This window comes from Netta rufina, assembly GCF_964035555.1.
Source record: "Netta rufina genome assembly, chromosome: 11".
Lineage (NCBI taxonomy): Eukaryota > Metazoa > Chordata > Aves > Anseriformes > Anatidae > Netta > Netta rufina.
The window spans coordinates 19,312,743-19,323,136 of NC_140134.1; the positions used below are offsets into that span (position 1 = coordinate 19,312,743).

General features: G+C 40.6%; 1 protein-coding gene across 1 annotated transcript in view; it reads right to left on the minus strand.

Moving 5' to 3' along the window:
- The window catches only part of CERS3 (ceramide synthase 3), a 33,215-nt gene extending 26,787 nt beyond the window's left edge, over nt 1-6,428 (minus strand). Inside the window, exons 1-3 of the mRNA XM_084293226.1 lie at nt 6,241-6,428; nt 4,174-4,291; nt 1,968-2,086 (exon numbers count right to left, since the gene is read on the minus strand). Of these exons, the coding sequence (XP_084149352.1) occupies nt 1,968-2,086; nt 4,174-4,291; nt 6,241-6,422 (419 nt within the window). The 5' untranslated portion in view covers nt 6,423-6,428. The remainder of the gene's footprint in view (nt 1-1,967; nt 2,087-4,173; nt 4,292-6,240) is intronic.
- Between the last annotated feature and the right edge of the window lie 3,966 nt (nt 6,429-10,394).

A 10,394-nucleotide genomic window follows, 5' to 3' on the forward strand; every position in this document is an offset into this window, starting at 1 on the left:
CTGTAAGCAGGGTAAAGTGCGTGCTTCAGTGACTTCCTGACTCAGACCCAAAGCACAGAGCACCTAACACGACTGCACCATTGGTCCCCAGCCCTACAAGTCTGTGGAACGAATGCACTTGGCAGTAAGCACTCAGTGCTTCAGATGAACTCATCGTATGTACAAGACTGCCAGAGCACTACCTCATTTTGCATTTAGCCAAGCTTCTTTATGAATTTGGTTAACAAAACCCAAAGTAAAATTCATCCAAATTCACCAAACTTTACACATGTGCCTTTTAAACTCTGATTCTGGCCGCCAGGAACAGCACAGAACAACAACTGTATAAAAGGATCTTTCTGATTTAACTTTAGGAATCTTCTCTTGAAACTTTTCTCTAAAACTGAGTTTAACAAAAGAGAATTTAATAGGTGAAGTTAAAGGCTGGCGAGTCTTTTAAGGCAGGGAAGGTTTCATGCAAAGGACTTTCCAAACCCCAGTGTTGCTTAACAGGGAGCACTAATAGCTTAAGTATGGCTTAGAACTGGCTCATCAGATTTTCCTTGTGATTCAGAAAAAAGATCCTGTAGATTGCAGGCTTTCAAAAATGTCATAACGCTCGTAACACTGACTACTAGCATGGAATAACTCTGTTCAATTTGTTGCCTTGAAAATTATATCCAATTAAATTCACTGACAAAGAGCAGAGCAAGGTTCACAAAATTGCACAAGAAAAACCTGTTTGCTTCATTCTCACTCAGGCTGCCAAGCAAGTTTTAATTTCAGTCTTTGGCTGTGTATAACTAGAGCCATGGATGCATGGCAGGCAGCTCTTGTATCGATAGCAGGAAATCTTAGTGTCACTTGCAAAACAAAGTTAACTGATCCACAAAACAACAGCAGGAAAAAAAAAAAAAAAAAAAAAAAAGAACATCAGTTTGCCAAGACAGTTTATTCAACTCAGTTAGGCTTCACAGCAACACACCTCTGTCTATCAACTGCATTTATGCCCAGAGGAGATCAAATTATTATCATATCGATTCAGACAAAGTAATCTTGATAAACTACTCAACTTTGAGCTTTTAACCCTCGTTCTTTAAGCTAATCTACACTAAAAGAGGTCAAATAATATCATCATGTGAATTTTACCAAGGTAATCATGCTAGCCAAAAGCCCAAATAGTCAGGTCATTAGGAAAGAGTTTTACGCTGGTACAGTTAGCTCCAGTAGCAAAAAGGGTTGAGCTATGTAAGCAAAGCCACGCTGCCTACTTGGGGATTTCCAATTTGTATGAGATTTTGGATAACACTGGAATAGTTAATTAGTAAAATGTTTATGTATGGGGAAGTTCTCACATGCTTGTGGAAAATCAGACTCTTGAATGCTTTTCCAGTTTTCAATCATATGCAGGAGGAGGTTTTGAAACTTTTTTACATATTCATTGTTATCACTCGGAATTACTCAATGGCCCACCCTCATTAGCAGATTTGAACTCATGTTCCATATGGTACCCCGTGCTCAAGCTGTAACACCTACCGCTTAATTAGGATGCCAGGAATCCTGCTCTTGAACTCACTTCTGTACACACATTATATTATCCCAAGATGAAAATATAGATACATATTTAAACAGTGAATAAGCATTTTGGTTGCCTTATGATTACAGGCAGACAGACGAGTGTTTTCCTATTCTCTACATGTTTTCATCAAGTGTTACATAACAGGAGCCTATAAATAAATCCATTATTACGTACTGAAGAAACCTAAAATATTTTGGAGTGTTCCCCTCCCCCCAGGAATCCGTAAGCCTAATATTTTTGAGTCATAGGATTTGGAGAAATGCTTTCAATTTCTTTGCATACGCACAAACCAAAACCCTAGTCAGACAGACCCAGCTTTCTGGAAATAAGCCCCCAACCAAGAGGGCATCTGAGGATCTCAATCACTTTCCAAAACAAAAATCCATAATAAAGAAAAGACTTTTCTTACAAAGCTTCCTGGAATTTACGAAGCACAGTTGGGATCTCAAGGTTTCTCCTTCTCCTAAACCACTTTTCCACCAAATGGACGGTACAGTTGCACTTTTTGGCAAGGCCTTGAATCTCTGACTGCAAAAAATGGAAGAGTGTTAGCAACAAGATCTACACCAGTGTCATCTTTATTTATTTTGTACTTCACAGATCAGCTTCCCACAATTATAAGACCTTCATTTAGAAATATTACTTATATTAACTGTCTATGGTGTTTTAACTTCGAGACTTCCTGGTTTAATTTTTGAATGACATTCACAGAAATACTGGGGTTTCAAGACACTAACTTACGTTAATAAATCAGGCATGAAATGTATGAGTCTACAAATGGTGCTATTGCTACTCTAATGGCTTCTGATAACTTAAAAGATGCAGCTTTTTCTGCTAAACAAGAGGTTTGGCAGTGGGTAACTTTTTGGAGTGCCATGTATAGATGCACGTAGACCTTGCATCCAGTATTTTACCTTGCATAATCATTAGACTATATTTAAATGAGTATTTCTGGTGAGACAGCGTTAAGGCGAGCTGGGCTCTGTTCTCAAATTCAGCATTCTGCCACGCAGCAGGGCAAGTCACTTAATCTTACTGAGCAAAATCCAGACTGCCTCCTTTCAACACCTAAAAATAAATTAGTGCTAGAGCAGTCACCTAAGAATCCATCTAGCCTTTCAAGTGCAGCTGCCAGTTGTCTGTGCTTTATCTGTACTCCAAAGGTGAAGTGGCTCTGCTGTGCAGCCATGCCAGCGTGCACCAAGCACAAGGTACTACCTCCTACTCTAATGATTAGGGGCGATGAGCTGCCTCCTCCTTCACCCACGTGCCTCTTGCATTTCTGGGTGCTCGGTGCCCCACCTGCAGCTTGTCGGCTTCCTCCCTCTCCTCCATCCTAAGAGGCAGAACGTGTGGGCTGACCTCCCCTGGGGCAGCTGCAGGAGCAGAGGCAGTGTTCAACTCATCCCTGGGGAAGTTCTTTCCCTCCAAGGCTGGTATGCAAATAGTGGGTGGCAGCAGCACTGCCTCCGCCAAGGTAAGTCCTGTTCAGTTAGTCTTCTCTTGGAAGCAAGCTCTGGTATGTGAGCAAAGGCACCTCAGCTGCTGGGGAGGGCAGGACTGCCAACAGGCTCTGTGTTCAGCCCATCCTGCTGGCTGAAGAGCTCCCTACTTGCCACACGGGAATACTGACTTTGTTTAGACAGATGATGGAGCCTAGATGCCCTCAGTCACCAGCCAGGCCTCTGTGCACTCAGACATGCTGGTTCCTAGGCCAGACACATAGAAGAGGCAGTCTGAATCGTTCCTGTGTACCAAGAAGTAATAAATGTGAATTCTGTGCTTCCCTTCAGAGATTAATTGTCAAATTGCACTCATGCAGAAGGAAGTTATGAAACGGAGATCAGGGTACTTGGCCAGAGAGTAGAGCTCACATGTGAACATGAATACATCTACTCCTGACAACAGCAGGCCAAAACCACAATAAGAGAGCAGCAGAGTCAGGGACAGAATGCAAAATTCCACATATCAATAATCGTCAATGAGGCACATCTTTCTTTTAAAAAACAGCATAGGAAAACTGCAATTGCTTGGTATTTGTAGTTAAGTGAACTTCCTGAGATTGCATTCACAGCAAGGTACCTGCTTCCCATCAGCAATCAGATTGCTTCATGTTTTGAAATACTAAGTGTTGGCTTTTATCTTCTTCTTGTTCAAATTTAAAAATCAACAGCAAGTTAATATAAAGATTGTTTTTCTTTCTTACATAAACCAAGATTAAGTATGCAGCAATATAACAGATCAAACAGCTTCCATACCAGTGTTCCAATATTACTGCTAGCAATAAATATGATAGCACTTTCCAACAACAGATGTCAGTTGATGTTTTCTCCAGGCAGAATGAGTTAAAGATGGAGCACTGATCTTCATTGGAAATAATACTAACAGTCTAACCTAGAACAGCATGCCAGAAAATTAAACATCTTAAACGTATTTTCTGTTTTGGATGCTATATACCCTTGTCAGCAGAAAAGCAACATAAACCCAAATAAATTAAGTCATCTGTCAATCAGCTGGAACTCATCCCATGATGTCATTGCTAATGGCTTATTGAAACAGTAAAACTTGGGATTTTCCAAAAGCCAAAACTACTTTAAAAGAATGAGAATCCTTACTTGGGATGGGTGTTTTGAGCACTCCCGGAAATAACTCTCTAAAACAGGATTAGGCTGTGGCTTCACACGTCTTACATTCTTTATACCTAAGGCTTTTGCTAGAGGTATAGCAATATATCTGAAAAGACACAGAATGAAAAGATTAATAAATACAACACAGTTACAAGACCTCAGCTATTCTCATACCAGGATATGAACAAAGTAAATCTGAAGCATTGTAATCTGCTATAGTATATGACTGCTCCATGAGAACAAATAATCTCCCTTTAACTAATCCCAAAAGAGAATCATAGCATATTAGCAATTAGGGGAAAAAATAAAATAAAATAAAATAAAATAAAATAAAATAAAATAAAATAAAATAAAATAAAATAAAATAAAATAAAATAAAATAAAATAAAATAAAATAAAATAAAATAAAATAAGTAGACAACTACTTGATTTTCTGGTCTTGAAATGCTCTGAAACTATAGAAAAAATCCTGATTTTTTGTCCTTGTCTTTTTCACAGACACATTTGAGTTAAGCAATAGTTAAGGGAACATGAAACGTGAACAGATGCTGGAAGATTGCTACTGGGATAATCTCTCCTGGTGACAGGTAGTCACATAGCACATTGTCACGCTGGGCTACCACGGCCCAGGAAACAGGATTCTGCATGTGGCCTCTAGCCAGTGGCACACAGCAACTCCCCCAGAAACTGAAGGCTTCTCCTTCTCTTCCATTTTCCACTACTAGGAGCTGCAAAGCCAACTGCTTTGCTCTTCTACTTGGGCAGGCTTTTCTGGAGAATACAACAACAACAACAAAAGCCCCTTCCTCTCTGCTGATATCAGCAACTGATTCCCTATTACTCATAGCAGCGGTCAGTTTTCTTCATTCATGGGCCGATTCACTGCACGCCAGATGTATGGGCTAATTATTCACATGAGCAACTTCCAACAGCAGTGCAGTGAGACAGCTGGGCAAGCATTTACTCAGGAGACACTGTGCATGGTTATAAACATATGAACCAAATTACTTTTGATCTCTGATATGAATGATCTTATCTGGTCCTGTCTTAAGTCTGTTCAACTTATGACATTCCAAATTTCCTCATTGTATCCTGAAATAATTACAAAAACTACTAATCACGTTTTTAGAGCAGAAAAAAAATCAAATAAAACCAATAAAATTGAAACAAATAATTAAGTAAATGCATTGAAAATCTTAATATATTTGTAGCTTTCTTCTGTGGTGCCAGCCTTTGCCTGTCTCATAAGACTCCAGTTGCAGAAGTAAGCCATTTAGGCTGAAAATTAGGTGAAATTTAGCTGGAAACTAGAAGTTTCTTCTCAGAAAGAGTTGCCAGGCATTGGGATGGGTTGCCCAGGGAGGTGGTGGAGTCACCGTCCCTTGATGTATTTAAGGAAAGGTTGGACGTGGTGCTTGAGGACATGGTTTAGTGGGTGATAATGGTGGTAGGGGGGTGGCTGGACCAGATGATCTTGGAGGGTTTTTCCAACTTTAATGACTCCATGATCACTAAACCAGAGTGAGAAAAAAGCATCAGCATTACTAGCTCTACAGAAAATGTTCACAGGAAAATTTGAGATCCCTCCAGTCTGCGTACGTTTGCTACAACTGGACACCTTCGATTTATCAGCCTTACACTAATGTCCTGGGGAAGGATCTAACAAGAGAAGAGGTTTGGTTTGGAGGACAAATAACTCTACTCTTCCACCAAAGGAGAAAAAGCAAAAGGAATCCAAAATGTTTCTGAAAGAATTGTTTCTCTAATGGAAGGAGATAATCAAAATTATCCAAATGCTGTTCTAGAAATGAGAGAAATGTAGAGAAATGCTTTCCATCTAGATTGGACCACAATCGCATGTTCCTGATGGTGAAAGATATTCCCCAGGTTTTAACCTTCAATATTATCTGTAGTAGGTATTTTTAGCAGACTCCCAACTAACCCTCTGTTATGAAATCTTTAGATCAATATTCTTACCTTACCTTAATTTCCAATTTTATTTTTTAGCATTAACAACAACTAATGAGAGTATTACACGGAATTTCTGTTTCTTACCTTTCACTGAGGAATCGGATAATCAGCAATACAAAAGCATATGGTATTGTGGCGTACAGCTGATGTGGTTTTGGAAAGACAAGGCCTTCACGGTCTACGAAATGTGCCCACGTGACGTTGATAGGCATCCATATATTCTCCCACCAGAACCAGCTGTTGAGCGTCTTTAATATGTGCGCCATGCTGAGCAAATAAAATGATAATTAAAAATTAGTCATGTCATATTAAAAAAAAAATGCCTGAAAGGAAACGTGGTACAAGCAAATAACACAGGAGACCTGGGTCCCACGCTCCCCTGGTCTGCACAGGTTGCACTTGTAGTGCAGGTCCAAAAGAAGCACTCAGAAGAGCTACTGCAGGCACTGGAGATATGTTCAGGTGTTCCCTGACTGATTTCTCACAGAAAACAGCCCTAGCCGGTAAGGTCTGCAACTCTGTCAGTTTTCTCAGGAGAGAGAGGAGGAAAGAAATCAATCTATAAATCAGCTAGCTGGAAGTTGAAAACCCATCATTAAGAGCATGCAGGTGGGGTTATAATCCAGTGGAAGAGAAAATAAGAGAAGATCTAAGAGAAGAGCTAAATCTTAAACTGGCATAAATGAATGCAGATTTAAAAAAAAAAACAAAAAAACAAAAAAACTGTAGGTTTAAAATCTGATGTCTCACTTCAGTCATTCAAACTAAATTTTTTAATATCTGGTCAAATATTTTACAATTATCATTTATAATTATCATACAAATACACAAAAGACACTAAAGAGAACTCATCTTCTCTACACTGCCTTTCTAAATTAAATATAAAGGGGTGGGAGAGCGGAAAGAAATGTGGAGAGAGTCCAGGGGGTGACTTAGTCCTGTATTAGTGAAGACATTTTGCTGCTGAGCTACTGCTGCTTCATGTGTGGGTTGTAATACACCCCTCAGTCCTGATTTTGCAAATACTACTACGCTCAGGACCGAGTATAAAAGTTACAGTGCACAGCAAGTTTATTTGGGGATTTACAAGAAATACTGTGATTTAAGTATGACCAAACCCTGGATCAGAAGAAAATACCAAAAATCTGTTCTAAAAGGAAAAAAAATGTTACATTTAAAACAAAATACTTTATTCTTTTAAAAGTCTCATTTTCAACCTTTCCATTCTAGTTATGTATTTAGAACCATATTTGTTATCCCTCATTTAGTTGTAAGAACTTTACAGAACAAATGTGTTATATATCCGATAAAAATGTTCTAAAATAGAATTAAAATAGAATTCACTATTATATTTTCCATAAGGCTAACATAAGCAGTTTTTCTGTAATTTCCATGAGTAATAAATGGAAATAACTTCTTTCCATAGTAAATTTTCCTGTAAACCAGAAAAAAGTATGAGGAAATAATTGATTTCACGGAACCATAGTTTCAGCGAGGAAACAGTCGAGCTGGGAGAATCTCATGAAGTCTCCTCCTCGTGCTAGACTTGCCCCTGGGAGACGTGACAGTGCCACATTTGCATAGGATCAAGTGGCAAAATTAAATCGTGCTGAGGACATAGCGGCTCAGGCCCTTCCTAATCCTCCAATATTGAGCAGGGGCCACACAACCTCAGGGTTGCCTGCAGCCACTGGAGGCTCTCACCCTGTGCACTCACACGGGCTTCCCCGATTCAGAGGGCTCGCTCCAAAGCTCACTTTAATCAACCGCTAATGAGCGATTGCTGCAATCCACGCAGGGCTGTTTCCATCCTTCTGCAGCCTCGCAGCAGGTTTGTGAAACAGCAGCTTGGACCCATCAAACACGGCTGGGTTAACAGGCACCGTGAATCAATTGCCTGGTCATGAACAGTAGTCAGCACTGAAATATTAATAACCATTTAATCTTTTTAAGTGCTGAAAGGGGATAGTAAAACCTACTGAATGAATTGTGTGTGCACAAGCAAATGCAAAAAGAAAGGACAGAGAAATCACAATTGTTCCTTCCCTGAGACTTTATAAGCCAAACTTCAGCCTAGAGCACTTTTTTACTGCTGAATTGTAAACTCCTGGAAGTTGGGATTTATAACGGGGCTGCTAACAGACCCTTTACTGCAGCTAGCAGGCGCCATGATAATGAAACAGGGCTTTGAAACGTGACATTTTAGGTCAGACAGAAAGGCTTGCAGACACACTGCTCTGGAAGACCAGGGGAGATGCTCGTTACCCGGTTGTGCTCCGTTATATATCTGTATTTTTAAACCAGACTGTGCATTGCAAGTTATCGCCAACTGCAATGGTAATAATGGGCCAGTGCATTAAAACACAGCGGAAAGAGCATTACCAGTCAGGCTACGGCGAGATAAGTTGTGACTGAATGTACCCAGAATACTCAAATCCTAGAAAAATTCAGCAGTGTGTATTTTAAAATCAGATTCTTGGGATCTACAACACGTTTCCTTTCCACACATATATGTCCGTATGGCTGTCTTTTCAGATCTTCAGTTACCTAATGCACCTCTATTAAACTAAGCTCCCAATTACACCTGCTTAATCCCAATATCTAAGGGAACGTTGGAATGTGGGTTCTGATCCAGAGTCCACAGATTTCAGAAGAAATCCTTGCTCACAGACACCAAGTATAGTCTGAAAGGTGGTTCTCTAAACTCCCCCACCTGCAGTCCCCTTGTGCTTCCTACAGGTTTTTGCCTGGCACACCGGCGATTAGACCATCCCTGATGAACGTCGTCCATTATCCAAGTGATTATTATAAGACTATAAAGCTGTTGATGAGGCTCCACACCTGTTTGCAGCCTATTCTTATGCTTCATTAACCTTAAACTGGACTTTCACCCTCCATCCCATCTGCTCTCACTGCAGCAAACCAGGTCATCCCCCTGGGCAGTCTTGGAGATTTCCATCTTCCTAATAGCAGCTTTTAAACACCTGGGCTGTTTCCCTGTCTCCCTTCAGTCTCAGTCCTCAAGAGGACGTTCCTGGAGCACCTGGAAGGTGAGCAAGTCCTCCCAAACACACCTAGGCACCAGCACTCAGTGCATTTCAGTTTCCTTTTGTGCCCTCTTTGCTCTCAGTGGCTGCCAGTGCATTATTCTTCATCCTCAAATCACGGAGGTCACAAAACATATGGGGACTCCATAAATACTCTTCTGTTGCGTACATCATATACAAGCAAGGGTCTCTTCTATATTATAAACAAGCCATGATCCTTTCAACTTGCTGAAATCTCCTGAAACCCATGTGTGTTTTGTATATTTTTTCTGTATTAAAAGGAAATGGAGGCCCAGCAGAAGCCTCCATCTCAGGAAGCACCGCTCAAGGCAAATTACTTGGGAATAGCTCAGTGCTAGCTTTATCTATCATCATCTTCTCCACGTACTTGCTACTTCCTAGAAACCTTGACAAAATTAGTATTGGAACTCAGTTACAATTTTTAAAACTTAACCCATCTATTATCCCATCCCTCTGCTCAAGAAGCAATTTTAATGTCCCCACAATATCACCGACAGAAGTGATTCAGCTCTCTGGCTTACTCACCATACCTACGGCAATCCCTGTCCCAGACACTAATCCCCATTATCAGCCCTCTCCACATTACGACTTGACTGCTTCCATTTAAATCATTTACTTTGAATCATTTTGACCCTAAACAATGGCTGCGTGGTACGTGAAATGAGAAGCCAGATGATGGAGAGTAAGTGATGAAGGCACACAGGCCATTTGTCTCTAACAAACTTTGCCTTAGAAAAAACATCTGCATATGCAGATGTCTCCTCCTGATTGTTAGCTTCCTGGGACAATTGTGGCAGAGGGACTTCTCAGAGCCCCTTATTCCCACATCTGGCAGTTCACTAGGCAAGAGCAGGAATGGCAGAGAGCAAACTCTGCTTCCAGGCCACACCAAGTTAAAGGCGCATTGCCAGTGCCATAAGAAAGAAAATTTCCCCATTATTGTTGGTCCTGTTCCCACCCCACCCGCACCCCCAAAACAAGGGCTATGGTTCTGGCATACTACAGGTAGACAGGACTCAAGCACTTAGATATAATTTAAAGGATGCTGTCTGTAGTGTTCAGTTTTTTGGTTTAAACCCAGTGATTTTCAGCAGCTTGTTGACAGGTCAGGAACCCTTTGGCCATATAGTCTCTGAGAACACCTATTCAAGCACCCATAGCATGAGTGGG